The sequence below is a fragment of the Aythya ferina genome, assembly GCF_964211825.1.
Source record: "Aythya ferina genome assembly, chromosome: 17".
NCBI classification, from domain to species: domain Eukaryota; kingdom Metazoa; phylum Chordata; class Aves; order Anseriformes; family Anatidae; genus Aythya; species Aythya ferina.
The window spans coordinates 7994304-8011407 of NC_140316.1; the positions used below are offsets into that span (position 1 = coordinate 7994304).

At 42.0% G+C, this 17104-nt stretch overlaps 1 protein-coding gene across 10 annotated transcripts in view; it reads left to right on the forward strand.

Moving 5' to 3' along the window:
• Positions 1-17104, forward strand: part of SPPL3 (signal peptide peptidase like 3) — a 62917-nt gene that overhangs the window by 20866 nt on the left and 24947 nt on the right. For all 10 annotated transcript variants that reach the window (XM_084539055.1, XM_084539056.1, XM_084539052.1 and 7 more), the window contains exon 2: positions 11813-11890. In XM_084539055.1, coding sequence (XP_084395181.1) covers positions 11813-11890 — 78 coding nt within the window. The remainder of the gene's footprint in view (positions 1-11812; positions 11891-17104) is intronic.

Below are 17104 nucleotides of genomic sequence, written 5' to 3' on the forward strand. Positions count from 1 at the left end.
TATCAGGAGCAATGATGATACTTTCTGCTTATATCGATACAGCTTTTGATCATACTGGTATGTTTGGAGAAAAGATTGATTCATCTTCAGTGTTTGATATTTGCACGTGTGTGTGTCCCCATGTCTGCCAAAGTCCTTTGATGCTGTTGGAGAGCTTTCAGTCTCTTACAGACCCAGAGGGCTTCTTACTGTTCTTGAGCTGGACAAGCGTGGAGCTGTCTTACTATCACCTACTTTCCTAAATTTAGAAAAATGTAAAGCATGAATGGCACAGTTTTACAGTACTCAAAGGTAAAGCTAGTGCAGCATGATCAATTATGTGAGCTTATTTTTGATGCACAGGGAATTGTTGATTCTTTGAATGCGTGGGAGGCGAGGTTTGCTATTTATTGTTATAATTTTAGGCAGCCATGGCTTCCCTAATACGTTGTTTAAGCTTTTTTTTTTTTGTTGTTTCAGTGAAGACATACATTAATTATGTTTTTGTTCAAGACACTTTTACAGTTCATATTATAGTTAGAAGCTGTATGCTAATTCTTTGGCAGTAGCTTGAGAAATCAATGTGAATCTCTTAACTGGGAGACAAACATGAGATATTTGCTTGCCACCCTCTTCTCAATCCAGATAGAGCAGTAGTGAAGATTCAGACAAATACTTGCCTTCCAATAACAAAAACTCCCGTTTTCTTAGCTGAGACAGCTTCTAGTTACAGTTTGGCTCCTCTGAGATGCTGGTGGCTGGAAAGCTCCGACTCCTGCTGCAGCACGCATTGTGTCAGCAGCGCTAGGTCAAGCCCCAGCCTAGCTGTCAGTGTTGCCGCTGCTGCAGCAGCTTTTGCCCTGCTCTGAGGTCTTCCTGCTCTGGTGGAGCAAAACACCCCACTGCTCTGCGTTGTAGCCATCTCGCTGTGCTGCTGAGGACCAGACTTTGTGAACAGCCGGCAGTTCTTGCAGGAGAGACCTGGCCTTTGAGCAGCGAGTGGATTTTCCTCCAGACAAAGGAGGAATCATCCTCGTGTTTTAGGTGAGTTACTGTTAATGAGCTTCTCTGTTAAGTGGAAAAAGGCTTACAGAGGTCAAAACGTACAACGTGGGAGCCAGTGCTGAAGACTTTGAGGAAGTTTTTATCTTTTTATTACTAGAATAAAATTAAATCTAACTCTGCACGGTCTTATGGCTAATGCAGAGCTGTGCTACCAAGCGACTGAAAACTCCAGCTCGCATATGTGACAAGGATATAAATGGATACCTCTATAGCCCCCAACAGTCTCAGCTGTCAAAATTCCAGAAGACTTTCCTGCACTGGGGATCACCATTAACATCTCCAGCAGCTCCTCCTGGAAGCGCAGTGTTGCTTGGATCATGGTGAGGCTGTCTAGCATAAAAGCGTAGGCAGTCTGCACAGTGGTTCTCTGTTGATTTAAATTACAGTAACCACACCCTTGATTTGCCTTTTTTTCTGATGTAAAAAAAGGCTATTTATGGAAAATTCATACAGTTGCAAGTGGTAATTTAGATAGAAGAGCTGTTTCAGCAAAGCTTCGGGGTAGGCTAAATATTGGACTGACCTTTGCAGAGTTCACTGCTCTGGTGGAATCTGAAAATTTACATAAAGAAATATGCTTGTGGCTGTGATGAGAAGGGATTGTGCGTAACAGATCCTGATTTGACCTCTTCCCCCTCCTTCCAGTCCTTCTTTTGATTATTTGTGGAAAATGGAAACAGCTCCACAGGAGGAAAGTCTTCCTGTGCGGATTGTGCAACTTCACTTCATTCTTGTGGTCGAGCCATAACCATCTTGCTTTGTCAGACAGATCATGCATACGTGTATGTATGTTTTCATCTTTATATGTTTACTTCTTGTCCTGATACTTGCTGGTTTTCTCCTTTCCCCGAAAGCACTATCTTCCTGGTTTGGTTTGGCTGTCTGTGTGAAGCGAAGGCAACATTGAATCTGTCCTGCAGCACGCTGAACTCTTCTATAAATCAATAGATGTGAAGACAATTACAGGCTGTACAAGTGCTCCACTTATTCAGAGATCAGCAAATGAGTCTAATCTCTTTCATTCTCATAAACACTTTTTTTTTTTTTTTTTTTTAACATACTGATGGTTTGGTCTTTGCAATGCAGCGTGGTTACCTTTCATATCCCACTGTATACTCTGTGTGCCGGTGATGCCCAGGTTGACCTGGTGGTCTCCTTGCTGGGTGGCCGGCACCTCAGGGTGCTGTGCCGTGGCAGGACCCTGCAGCTGCAGCAAACGGATCTGGAGAGCTGGGCATTGGAAGCCTCTGCATGCTCAGAGGGCTTGTGTGGACAGATAATTTTATTAAGGTTTTCAAGAGAAAAATGGATGCTGCTGCACAGTGCAGCTGTAGGGTTTACTAGTGAGAACAAATGGGAAAGGCTGCCGAACCCAGGCTGTTCCGAAGTGCCATAGGTTGCAGGAACCTCAGTACCTGAAGTCTTTTTTGAAAGCTAACTTAATTGAAGCAGTGTTAGCTTCTGCGTAGGCAAATAGGAGTAGGCAGGTTAGTTTTGTTTAATTGACTTAGCTCCAGTACCGCTTGGGTTACAGATGTATGTGTTACAGTGTGCTTAATCACACCTAACTGCGAGCTGCTCCTGGAGGAGTTTCAGTCCCACCTTGTCCCCGGCCACGCTGACTCCTTTCGTCTTTGTTTCCCGTCGAGTAATTGTGCAGCTGCTGGCCGGAACGAAAACCTTCACAGGAGCGATAAGCTGTCAGGGCGTCTTGCTGTTCTGCTGGTGTTATTTTTCTACCTTTGTCATTTCCTTTCCATGAGCAAAGTAAGTTTTTCTAGAGAAAGGGCAAAGATGTGAAAAGGGGGTTTTGTTGGCAAAGCTCTCTTAATGCTCTGAAGTCAGAGGTGAGCTAACCTAAGGCGGCAGAAATCTACAGCGCAGGGCTGCCTCTGAGCCTCCTTTGCCTCAGACATCTGATTTTCAGGCCAACACAACCCAATCCTGTCCTGAGCAGGAGTCCTTTGCAGCAAGTGTCAAGAAGGGGAAGAAGTACTGCTTGTTCTCACTTGGAGCTGTCTGGGCTCAGCCATGTGCTGGGGCTGCTCTGCAGTCAGGAGCCAGCACCCTGGGACAAGTTAGGTGATCTGGGGCAGCTCAACGGGAATAAACCTGACACTGGAAATACAGAGTTGAGTAAAACACGCACTGTTATCAGGCTGTGTGTTTTGTTATCAGATGTGTTTTTCCATATGTTCTTGTTTGGCTTAACTCACTGAAGTGCTGTCTGTTTTCTTTGATAGGAATCCATTATTGCAGACATTGTACGGATGTTTTGCTTACTTTTTCCAAAAAATGTTTGCAGTCATTTATACCTGTGACACAGCTGTAAAATCTTTTGTTGGAGAGGCTTCCCTGGCTTGTGGTGACATATATCTGGCAGTAGAAACATGCCCTGTTAATCAGGATGTCTTTTCTCTTTCTTTGAGAAGGGAAGAAGGGAAGATTTCCTGGTCTGTTTTTATTTGTCCATTTTGCAGCAAAAATCAGATCAACCAACCAACCAGCCCTCCTTAATAATGCAACCTCACAAAAGTGGATTTATCTTTATATTTAGGGAAGGGGTGAAAGTCCCCCTGTTCAGTCTATAAATACATAATATGAAACAACAAAAGCCTGTATTTTCTATTGCAGCAATGTGAAGGGCGTTCGGTGTCTCCTGGATGTTTATTTGGCTGCTGGATTCTCACACAAACACGTACGCCCAGTACAAATTATTTGAAGATGCAGTTTTTCTCCCAAGTTTGGTGGGGCATCACCGGGGAGGTCAGCAGCTGACGGTATTAGCATGCTTTTGGGGTGCAGGGCTGCTGCTCTGTGCTGCTTGGAAATAATGCTCTTTTTAATGAGTATTCTTAGGCGTTCGCACAGCGAGTGGAAGTTGTGCTCTCATTCCTGCCTGGAAGTGAGTGCTCCAAGCTGAATGTGAAATCTGGAAATCTTCCAGTTGCTGTGATTCTTAAACACTGTGAAACATATAATTCTTTGTTCTGTTGGCAAACAGTCTGCTGAACCAAAAGGGTTGCTCAGATAATGTTTTTAACAGAAAATGTGTTTTTGCAAGATTGCCTCTCCTGATGCCTTTCTGAATGTACACTTCAGTTTCGTGTCACAGTGAGCTCAGAGCAGTTTCCTCTTAGCAACTTAGTCGGGAGCTCTGCATTTGTTTGGAGGGGGAGAGTTTCAGGAAAGCAGCTTTCTGTAAAGGATAGAAGAGGGAATTGATTTTTTTTAATTGGATGTGTAAAGACATAGGTTTGGTACCTAATAATGTGAAAATGTTCTGAGATCTGTGTGTGATAACCAGCAGGATTATCTCGTCTGATAACTCAGAAATGCCTGCCTGCGACCTAGCTGGGCCCGCATAGGAAAATATGGCTTAGTGGGATGTCTCACGTTACTTGTTTTCACTTCAGACTCGCTTTAATTTTTTTTTTTTTCCCCTGATAGGAGTTTCAGTAAATTACTCAGACTTAGCAGAGCTTATCTGTACATGACAATGAGATGAAATGGTAAGCTTACTTTTGAAAACAAGCTAGTCCTTTAACATAAGTGAAGCCGTAGCAATTTGCTTATTTTTCCTATGAATCATCCTAAAGAATGGAATAGTGTTGAGATATGTTTACAGCTGTGGGTGCCATGACTTCACGCTTAAAATTATACTTTTAACTGTTACACTCAGATTTAACTTTGGTTTGGCGTCAGGCCTAATGGAGGCTCTTAAATATGTATATATCTTGCACATGTAAGGCGGTTGAAAGAGGCTTTTTAGTTATACCTTCGACCTGGAATCCAGCAAAGGAAAAAAGCTGTGTTGGCTTTGCCTACGGAGGGAGTCCGCCCCCGAGCAAAGTGAATATTTGCACAATGAACTGTAAACGGGCTCGGTGCAGCGATGGAGCTCTTCTTGAAGGTGCCCCAGGGCTCTGCTCGGGAGCCCTTGAGTTTGCTGTGCTCCTCTTAATAAATTAAGGATTAATAATTATTAAAATAATTAAGTGTTGCAGGGACTGCGCACCAGTGACTTGTGCTGTAGCTTGGAAAATGAATTGCTTTCAACAATGAGCTGTCCTGATCACTCTATTCTCTTGTCCTTCTTTTAAGGAATAAAATAGTAGAATGGTTGACAAATGTTGAGACTAAGAAACAGAAAAAACACCACGTTTCCTCTGTGAGTAGCATACTTCTGTATGGTCAAAGGTGCAGGATCGCTGCAGCCAGGTGAGGTGCAGGTGCAGGCTGATTGCTGCCGGCAGCTGGTGGCTCCCAAACCAGGGGTGGGGCAGGGGAAGCGCGTTGTGAAATGTTCTGCTTCTTGCCTGGGATTTACCAACGAGTATTTCTTGACTTTCTGTTCACGTTTTCTCTGTTACAATAGCAATCACTGATGCAATAAGCGCATTAAATGGCTTTTGAAATAGATGAAACCCGTGGAGGAGGGGAGGGGGATGGGAACTTTTCCCATCCTTGATATTATCACTGGACACCAGCTTTCCAGCAAATCTTTGTTTCCTGGTTCTCTTTGAGAGAACTGACAATCTGCTGAGACAGGACACCCAAACTGAATGCTGGCATTCAGCAGGTTTTGAAAATGAGTGATGAATGATAGGGCAGGGAAGGAGATGCTTCGTGGCTGCCCTTTCCGTGCTGGTACCCGCTACCGAGGAGTTCCCTTTGGAAGAGAATGGAAATTGGAAAAGGAGGATAGATGTTTTGATGGGCATGGGTTATTACCACTTACCTGGCGAGGAGACAGTGGGCATTTGATAGAGAAGTCATATTTTAAGCCTGGATGAAAAGTACCGTGTTGATTGAATAAATAGTTGTGGCTTTTCATGTGGGCTGGAGAGCCTGTGAAGCTTTGTGTGGCCACTTCTCAGGCAGCCACATCTTTCAGAAGCCAAAGCATGCAGATGAACTCATGGCTGGAACCTGCTTACCCCAGTTGTGTCTGGTGTGACACGGCCCCCAGGAGTGCTGAAGGACTTTTGTGGAGGATAAAAAGTTTGGACTGGAGCTGCAGTCAGAAGGACTTCCATTAGGTGTCAAGACAAGCCCTGTAATTTCACTGGTGGGTGGTTTCAAACAAGAGGTGAGATAAGTCATGACGGATCGATTGTCTTCCCCCAAAGTAAGATCAAATTATAACTCGAATTAAATGATCTGACATTCCTATCAGTGCCAGTTTTTGTGATTCTATCACAGATGCCTCCAAGTTGTAGATTTGGACCCTTTAAACAACGCAAAAGCTCTGTCAGATTTTAATCCATCCTTACACCAGCCTGTCTAGTACATTTACCTTCCTTTTGTAGTTTTGTTTTCCTTAATCTTGAAAGCGCCTGGACATTATGATCACTGCCAAAGGAAAGTACCTGATGTGATGCAATCTTTGGTCTCCATGCAGCCTGGGGTGAAGTTGGTCCATGTGCACTTCTCAAGTTGGTGTGAGTTATTTGCTGCTCTGGTGTATGTACAGGAAATGCAGAAGTTTATCTTGCTGCTGTTACAACAACTTTTTTTGTGAGGATGATTCACGTCCAAGGCCCTCGGTGTGCATTGCTATGGAAACTTCTCCCTCCGCCTCAGCAGAATTTTTCACAATGATTTCTTGCACCTGGAACTCGGAGGAATGGCTTTTGCTCCTGAAACATTGTCTGAGGGACTGAATTTATTTGATTCTACATGGAATTGACATCTTGTGCAAACAAAAAGAAGGTTTTGTTTCAATTACACAAAACTTTTCCTGATCTCTGAGGAGTTTTGGGGCACTTAAGTCAATGTTGCTGCTGAAAAAAATGTTCTCCTTGATTTGTAAGTCCAGCAACATGCCAGATTAGGAATCTGAAGCATTTGAGAAAACTTTCCCATCCTTTCTATTACTATTCAAGCAGACAAGTCCCTGATCTAGTTTTCCATGTAGTTTTGCAAACGGCTGTGCTAGCAAAGGTTGATGATGGAGCCGAGATGACTGGAGAAAGCTGAAAATAAGCTGCTTTTGCAACAGCAGTGCTGTGGCTTGTAGTCACATCAGGCTGGCCCAGGACAGGCAGGTTACACAGCAGGTAGTGCCCCGCGCTGTCATCAGGACACATGGGGTTCCTACTTCTCTCTTTTTCTGGCTCACGGCTAAACAAATGCTCAGTGCTCAGCACAGGGCAAAAAGGTCCCTGGCTTTGCCTTCGGAAAGGCTGGTGGGACTCTTGGAAGAGTCTCACCAACTCTAATCTTTTGCTGGTAAAGGAGATCTGCAAAGTGAAACCCCAATATTTTAATATATTAAATTCCTCAGCAGCCAGCTGGCAGAGCCCCCGCAAGGTGAAGGCTCACAGACAGAGAAAAGCCAGGTGGTGTTGGATCTGGGGCTGCAGGGCTAAGAGAGCTCGTGAGTGTCTGTAAGCCACTGCTGCTGTCATTGCTGCTTGTACGAGCTGGTCACCGTCCTGCAGAGCTGGGAGTGAAGCGGGTCTCTGTTCCCCTGGGCATACAGAGGTTCTTCTCTGTGTCCCACAGAAGGGCGAGGGCTGCGTGGCACGCCAGCTGTGCCGGGGGATGTTTTGCGCGGCCTCTGGGCAGCGGTGGCGTGGCTGGGTGTCCCTGCGAGCCTCTGTAGGTAAAGGCCCATGGAGCGGCCCGTGCCAGGCTGGGGAGCTCGCTGCTTGGATTGTTGTGGGGACAATGCTGGCACTGTGGAGCTGCGAGGCTGACCCGCGGAATATGTTGCAGAACAGTGCTTGCTGTGTCTCTGTCTTGGCACGCCTTAGCAGGCTCTGTGCTGGAAGCACTGCCCGTGGAGCTGCCAGGAATAGTCCCCACTGGCAGGGAAGTCACTACAATCACGCTCGGCCTCAGCCTTGGAAAGGTGCGGGGTCAGTGTGGGGTCTGGAGCCCTGGAGCAGGTCTTTGGGAAGTCCCCTCCCTGTCCTTGGCCAGTGTAAGGAGCTTATGGAGAAAAGTTCACCACCAGTGTGCTTGGTTTTATAATGTCCTTGGCCTGACGGTTGGTTTAGTTATTAGTTGCTTCACCAATGTAGCAAGAATCTGCCCGATAGCCCGATTAAATGACTTACTTCTAAACCAGCTTCCTCACAGGGATGTCGAATTGTGGGTGGGCTAGTCTGAGAACTGTGAAATGTTCTCAGCTGGGAAAGCCAGCGGTGTCTTCATATTCTGAGCAGTTCTGCATATGTAATAGAGCTTAGAAATGGGTTGGTGGTTCTCATATTATGGCACGCAGATGAAATGCACGAAAATAAGACAGCAGCCCTTAGCATAGTCTTAGCCAGGATTAATTTTCAGAACAAGAATGAAGAATAACTGTCATTTCTTTGTATAGTAAGTACCAAGAATTGCTTTTAAAAGCACTATTTAAGTCAAAGGACAACTTCTATGCACAGGCATGCCATGGGCATTTTCTGTGCATGCTTCCGTTAGTTCTGAGAACAAATTCTTAATTTTATAAAAGTACTGTAAAGGAGGAAAATGGTTTCATTTTTATATGCACAGTGAAAGGCAGGTAAAATGTTAATGCATAAAGTACACTCCAGCTCCCCCAAAAATTTCCAAAGTGTGGGGATTTTGTTTTGGTTTTGGCTGATACCATTTGCAAAGAACATAGCACTGGCGCCGTGCTCGGCAGTGGAAGTACGCAACTTGCGTATTTGAAATGTGTTTTAGGAGAATCCAGTTTTATGTGTATGGAATCCATTGGATGGTTGAGCTGTAGATAATCACTCAAATTTCAGTTAAAAATGCAAATGGGTGTGCAGATTACTGTCTGGCATTTTGCATTATATTCAGTACGTTGAAGTAATCTTTCTCATACTTCCACGTGATTGTGTCACCTGCTGATTGTCTCGAGTCCAGATTAATGCGTTAGAAAGTGTTTGCTTGGAATCAAGGTGTTTAGGCTGCTCGTGAACTGTCCAGTGCCAGATTCGAGGAAGCAGTTCTATTTTATGCAATGCCTTTTATAATTTAGGGAGGCAAAATATTAAAAATCCCAGGATTTTATTACGACGAGACCCACTTCAGCACTACGAACTTATTCCTGGAGTTTGCTTGAGGGCTGCCTGTGTGGGACACGTAGGATGGGAGCTGGATGTTCCTGAATTGCTCGCTTCAGTCCCACATCGCAGGTACTCCTGGGCTTGCCGTGCTGGACGCTTTGCATTGCTCTTCTTCCAGCTGCATCCCGAGGAAGGGAAGTATGAATATTTGCTGCCTTGACAATGAGCAGGAGCTTTCCCAGGCCGTATCTGTGACACCAACAGTGAGATTTTAGGATATCCTGCTGCAGATATCTTGAGAAGTCAGGAAATATCACTGGGTCTGCAGTGGGCAGATCAGTACCCTATTGCACTTCTCTCGTGTAGAACGAGAGGACTTGAATTCTGGCTTCTCCCTTGCACAGAAGCAGCAGATAGCTGCCCTAATCACTGCTGCAGCGTATCAGTAGGGTTATGTTGGGTCACGGTGTAGAATGGGTTTACATATATTTGATTTCTTTTGTTTTGTCTAAGGGCTTTCATTTTTTAATAAAAAAAATCCATGGATTATTCCAGGGCTGATCCACATATCATCATTGTTTTATCTGTTTTACCATTCTTTCTAACACTTACAACCTTGTTTTGACTACTGTTTAGTAATTAGGATGAAATGTAATTGTAATTATCATAGCTTCCAAAGTTGCTACTGAGTGGTGACTTACTTGTACAGAAAACGTTGTTCTTCTCAGAAGCATGTGCCGATTTATGGATATAGGATTTTATGAACATCAGTTCATAAGTGTAGTGCATAACCCTGGACGTGTTTACACCCAGCTGAAATTCCATTCCCTCATTTCGCTTTTCTTACACGTTTGGCGTTCCTGAGGATTCTGTTAAGGGAGAAGTTCCACTATTAATTCTCAAATCCAAACAGGACACGAAGTTTCCTTTGCCTGTAGCTCAGAGTTGGGTGAGGCGGTGTTTTGCCCTGAAACTGAAGCTAGTAACAGGACATAGACCTAGTGCATTCATCCGTCAGCTGTTTCTTCTGTCTGCTTACATGCAGTCATTAGCTAAAGCTAATGTGCTCTGATCTATATTGTCTACCACCTGAAGGCCATTTATATAAACTAATTGTAAGTGCTTATTTACATGGCATATTTGCAATTAACTGTTTTCATCTTTCTGGATGCTTTTAAAGCTTCTGATGCACAGCCTTGAAACTAAAGGTCAAACAAGACTGAAATCAATATAAAGATGATTTTAAGCTTTATAGATATATGTGTTGGTCTACTATGAGCAAATACGACTTCTGTTTTTCACTCTTACTGGGGGGTAACATTGAAGTTATTCATGGTAATTAACAAAAGCAGTTGGTTTCCCATTTCTTAAAAGCTTACTGCACAAGCATACAATTTAATCTAGAAGAGCAGTCTTTTTCAGTGATGTTTAATATTAAATTTCTTTAGTAGAAGATCATATTTGTGTTTATATATTAAAAAATATTTTTATGCGTCTGTCAAGTAGTACAATTTTCTCTAAATGGCTTCTAGATTGGCAGTGGAATTGTGTGATTCTCTGTCTTGTATCGTTAGTTTTTATTTGCTGACATACATTTACTTTGGAACTATCACATCATTCAGCTGTCTTTGTTCCATATCAATAATCTTGTTGAAATTAGGCCTTTTAATTGGCTTTCAGAAAAGCTTAGTGATCTTTTTCTGTAGTACAAGACTAATGCAGTTAACATTGCTCCTTATTCTTTTCCATTACTTCAGCACAAGTGGCTGTAAAACTGCTGGGAGTTGGGCTGTGGCTCCTGAGCCTCTCCTGTCACGTTGTACCCTGAGAGTCTTGGTGGTTCTCTGCTTGGCTCTCTCCAGTTACTGGGGCTTTCTCTTTTGGGGCCCCCAAAACTCTAGATACAGTTTCATGAGTGCTGAGTAGAGGGTGAGATCATTTCTCTTGACTTACAGGCTGCGTTCTTGTTGCTTTGCTCCTCAAGGTCCCCTCTTAATGATTTCTCTGTCCTCAAGTATGTCAGCCCCGCTTGTGCCAGCTGAGAACTTGCTGAGGTTGCTTCTCTCCCATTGTACGGGGCAAAGAAAGTTTTGGTGTAAGCTACGGAGTACGGTTTGGTCTGTCAAGGGTAGGAAAAAAGGGGAAAACTAGTATTTACATTTCTGTGCTTTAAACATGGAAGTATGTTATATTGGGAAATCCATCTAAATAAAGGTGGGTTTTAGTTCTCCTGCTGAAATTTTTATCAGAAATCCTCTATCTAGTGATGTGCAAGATGTAATAGAGAAGTAACTGCGTGTGGTTTAATAAATGCAGATTGCGGCTTATTTTGTTTGTTTTTTTCTGTACTGAGTGAACCTTGACTTCAACTGCCATATTGCAATTTAACTTTTATCAGCTAAGGCATAGGAAAAACAGAGATTAGTGTTATTAACATGCAAGATGGCATGCTGAAAGCAATTCCACATGTTTGTGGAAAAAGGAATCTCAATGCAGTGAGTTGAGAACAAATCTCTACAAGGCTTTTTGAGCTGTTCATTGACTGTTGTACAGATTTTGTATGCTGCAGTCTTGAATATAAAAAGTTAATTTACAAGCTATGTATTTTATATTCCTAAATGATATAACAGCTTTAGAAATAGCTGTCATAAAGATGTCATTCCGTTCTCTGTTTGTATAATGCTAAGAAAAAGAATTCACAAATGGTACTGGAGAAATGGACACTCAGGATAACACACCTGCCTTCTCTCTTCCCATTCCAGGGCATATTCCCTCGTGGACTCCAGTCAAGTGTCTACTTTCCTGATTTCTATTCTCCTCATAGTCTATGGCAGTTTCAGGTAAGATTTTTCTTTAAGGCTTATGGATCTTTTCTTTTTCAAATAAAAATGTGACTACAAGTGACAGTTTATAGTTTATGCCTTTTGTTTTTGTTGTATCTTTGTTAGAATGACAGCTGAGGTAAATGCAGTATTTCTTGGTTCTGAAAAGGAAATAGAGACGGAAGAAAAAGAAGCCAGTTGAGGTTTCTGAAAGACATAATTGTATGAAAAGTTGCAAGCACATATAAGATAGCTGTGAAGTCAATCGTTGAAGACAGTTCTGTAAAATTGTGTTTTGGAGGGTATAAAGGACCTGTTGAGAGATATATGGACGTAATGTTGTCAATAGTAGGCTTTTAGATACAGTGTTTCAGTGTTTGATTCAGAGCATTCTTACTCTGATTGCAACCAAATCTCGTAAAATAGATATTACTGAGTGTAACAGCACAACAGAGAAGTGAGAAACACATCAGTGCTGAATTCTAGCAGTGCCTTAGACCAACTGCTGATTAGGTTTGAATCTTCAAAAACCAAATTTGCCCCACTTCAGGGGACTTGAGTATGTTTAGAGAAAACTTTGTTGTCCTGCTAAGCTTGCATACCCAGCTTTTAATGTAATGGCATATAAGGAAAGAGGTTCATACTGACATATCAAAAACAATTTACAACTTGGAAATATTATTTCTTTGAAACTTAAGTTCAGGATGTTTTTCTTCTCCCATCCTTTTTTTTTTTTTTTTGAAGAACATTGCTTCGTTTAACAAGTCTATGATAAAAAGCCATCCGTATAGTATGAATTCTCTGCACCACGTTGAATATTCCTGAAATAGATGATAACCATGGTCATAAGTATGATGTAAGCTGCAGCTATTAGGATAAGAGGCTTTAAATCCCAGTCATAAGTTAAGCAAATCATAAAATGAAAGAGCCAATTTTTGGTAAGAGCTGTCTGGTTTTGCTAGTGAGTATTAGGTAACAGCACTGCTGCTTAAATTAAAATAGAAAGCTTTAGGAAGACAAAATCTAGAGAAACTGCAATTAAATAAAAGGTTGCATTTGAATACCAATTAACAGTGTTTTTTTCTTTTCTTAAAGTTCTGAGTCAGTCTAGCATATAGTTGAGGGGCTACTTCAGTCTTTAATTTAATTCATGCAGTTCAGTAAAAAGGAACTATGCATATGGCTGCAAGACCTGTAGCTTTTATTAAAACCAAAATTAAATTGAGAAAACATAATTCAATATGGAACAGCAGGAGTGCTTGAACGTAAATTGCCTCTCCTTCTCAGAGCTTCTAAGCTTTTAAGAATTTTCCCTTGCTCTTTCCTGTCCTGTTGCTATATACACGTGTTCTTTTACCATCTTATCCTGTGATTACATTTAAAACCACTCATTACAAGGACTGAGCTAGGACTGACTTAAATTCAAAAGAATCTAACCTATTGGATGACATGGTAGAATGACGATGGATACAAATCAGTTGAGGAAATGCCCTCTTCTAGCCTACTTCTGCATGTGTCCTAAGGACTCCAAGACATAAGCTATTGCAGACCAAAATAGGGCCCGATAGTTTTGAAACTGATTTCTAATGAACGGCCTACCTTTAGCTTCTTTAGTAGATGCCTGAGCCGAAACCCACAGTTTCGATGATGACTTGGGTAAACTTCCAAGCTGTTTGGTCAACGAGTGAGGTCAAAAGCAGTTATTTACAGAAGATTGTGAAGTGCTGTTAACAACAGTGCCCAAGATGCAATTCAGATTTGTAAGAAATTTAAGTGTGGTGCTAAGTTGCAAAATGATGCTTATCTGGAAATTCCCGTAGTAAAATAAAAACTTCTGGCAGTGGGTGGATTTCCTTAGAATAGCAACTTGCCGGAAAGACAAAAGTTAGTGCTTAGGGTGCTCGTTCTCAAATGAAAACAACATCTTCATCTAGATTTGAGTGCTTCATCTCAAATGGAGCCGTGGTAAGGCAAAAAGAAAATGGCACTCCTCACATAACCTTCTTGTTGTAGAAAGTGGGCATGGTTTCCAATTTCAGTCTGAAAAGAAACAAGTAGTTATTGTAGAGTTATTGTGATACTGCTGGCAAGTGACATAAACAGAAGTTCAATAATAGGATCAGAAAGAATTGGGTGGGTGAGTCATTAGGATAAAATCCTTGTGTGTGGTGGATCTAATCTAATGCAGGAGGTTTCAGGGGAACAAAGGAAAGCCTGGTCCAGTGTCCTTAGTCATACAAGTAGCATTTGTCCAATGACAAATAAATAAATAAAAACCATACCAAGCAACAAACAAAAAACACCAAAATACTCAGAAGAATGTCTAATAGATCCTGGGAAAAGTCTGTCTCCAGAATGAAGAACAGTTTATGCATTTGAGATCTCACTTCTCTTACTGTGGCTGGAAGAGCATTTCCTTCCTGCATTTGTGCAGGGTCAGGAATTTTATCTTCAAGCCCTTCTAAACATCTCCCATAAATGTTCTTACCGTCTCTCAGCCCTTGTACTTGATACGCTTTGTTGTTGGCTGTCAGAGAGGCAAGTATAATCTTTCAAACAGTTACAAGATGTACACAGCAGCATGCAAATGTTTGTTCTAGTTATGGATTTTTAAAGAGGTGAGCTTAGCTGGAAATGGGTTGTTTTCTGGGGGTTCTTCCCATACAGTCACCTATTGTCCAGGTGCTTTGCTGGGACAGAAGTGCTGGAGTTACTTTGTATGCATGTAGCAGCTAAATCTTTTTCTATCCTATCACATACTCAAACATGGTTATGTAAAGCCTGATTTAACCCATACTCTACCTGTTCCAGTTCCTGCTTTTAAGCTAAACTGTTACTGGATCCTCCTCGATCGGAATGAAGCCCAGTTTTGTTTTGAAAGTATTTGCAGAGGATTGTTTGCCCTGCATTTAAATAGTTTTTGTTTGTTTGTTTTCAGTGCTGCAATATTTACTGTTTATAAGGTGGTTTGCTCTCCACTACAGAAACAGGGACTGCAGGTCCTCACAGATCCTTGCTGTCTTCATTAGTTAATGCAGAACTCAGGTGCAAGCTTTATCTCCTGCCTGCAGATGAAGACTGACCTTCCCATACCAAAGAATCTCCGGTCTTCCCATATTAAGTATTGCATGCTTGAGAGCCCTCGAGACTATAGAATATATCGTGGTACTGAAGAACAATGCGTATTGGTTTTATTTTCCTATTTTTCCCCACTCTGTCTTGCTTGTTTAAGTTGTAAGTTTGGTAGGAAAAGGTCCTTCTCTTTGGTGGTTCGTAAACAGTGCCAACAGCCACGATGAGTCCACCTTAGTTAGCAGGGTGTCGTGCATGTGTGTTTGAGCTGAATGTGAAATTTCTAAGTAGGTGTAAGAACCCTAGATTTATCTCTATGGCAGTGGCTCGAAATGCTCAAATAAAACGTGTGACTAATTCTGGTAATAGTGTGTGGAGTAATAAAAATAGCTTCTCACTAAGAGAAAGGGTGTGCCTGGAGTTCACAAGCATCTGTAGCCACAGCACTGGCAGGGCAGACAAGGGGTCTGGAGAGCCAGAAAGATACCTGCACGTGTGTGAAGCGCCTGCTGGAGGTGAGATGCTCGCATCAGGGCTCTGGGACTTTTTGGCATTTGTGGCTCTGCAGGCATAGTGAGGAGCCGGTACTCCATCTAGTCAGTGAGAATATTTTTCCATGGACTTTTTGCTACTGTTTCCCCTGTTCTTATTCCTACTCCAGATCTTGCATTGCAACTTGTCGTTTAATCTCACAGGAACACTTTATAAGCCACTGTGGCAATGTTAGATCGTGTAACATGTTCTAGCCTCTCTCTCCATAATACGCATGGAGATTTGATTCATTTGAATTAAACTATCTGAGCTCAGTGTCTGACTGTAATTTTTTATGTAGAGCAGTTGAAATCTGGCAATTCTCACAGTCCCAGAGCTGTTCATAAGGGTGACTGTCTTCACTGAGCAAAGCGAGAAGGAACTTCTCAATATATTGCCTCTCCTGCTGACTCTTCAGAGATATGCTTGCTTTCAAATTTCTTCCTTTGTTTCATAAGAATATTTTCCTGCAGGGTTTCCCCGAAGCATTATTGCAATGGAAGTGATCCATAGCTGAATCTGAACTTTCATGATAATAATGTGCCAGCAGCTTACTCATTGCTTTGGCCTCAGCGTAACCCTACTGAGTGCTTCCCTGTGGGAGGCTTGCTTTGAACCACTGTGCTAGAAATCCTACCAGCTTGAACTGCTGGGGCCCCCAGAAGAGACAACTGTAGTTTATTGCCTGACAGGAGATGCTGAGTGAATGCTGCTTTTGGAATCCAGGCGCAAACTTGAACAAAAGAGCAAATGCTTCTCGACTTGCTGTTTCTTTCCAGCACAGTAATTTTCAGTATGTCTTGTTTTAAAAATACAGTTTTTAACTTTCACGGAAGATGTTCTAGTGATCACTTCTCAATTTTTATCATGTTAGTGATAATTTGCAGCAGAGGTAAGGGCCAAATCATAAAATGGGTGCTGATGATTCAGAAGTTGGTTTGGCTCACCAACTGTGTTGCTAAGTGACCGTAATTTCATGGTTTATGCTTAATTTTGAAGTGAGGATGTTTACAGGTGATAATGTAGTAATTGCTGACTCTATTGAAATGAAAGCAAATGGGCTGAAGTTGTTTGTGAGCAGTAGGAATAATAGTTTATTTTCAGTTTCTTTTGCTGATAGCTCCTTAAATTATGAGGAGTTCCCCATTGCCACAGTCAGGATGATGGTGTGATGCTCTTGCTAAGTTGAACTAATTTACAGAAGAATGAAATGCTGCTCTGAGGAGAAAAAAAAAAGAAAAAAAAAAAAAAAGCTTGTTTGGCTGAATCTTGGATCCAGCCCTGGAGGGTTGTCAGCCCTTTCTTGAATTTTTATATCTTGAGAGGAAAATTTTAGGGCTTAATGGGGTTTAATGGGGAAAAAGGAAATGTGAATGAAAGATAAAAGATGACAGACATCTTTAGAACAGATCTGTTTGTTAGAAGCTGTGTTCTCTGTTGCCTGTTTGAATCTTAGATAACTTTTCAGCTGACACCCAGGTTCTGCATAGCAGGTCTGTAAGTCCAAGCTTAAAGCTTCCTCGTATTTTATCTGAGTCCAAAACCAGTTTTAACTTCATACTGGGAGCATGTGCATAATAGAAGCAGAACAACAACATAATTTTAAACTGGAAAGCTTTTTTTTCTTTT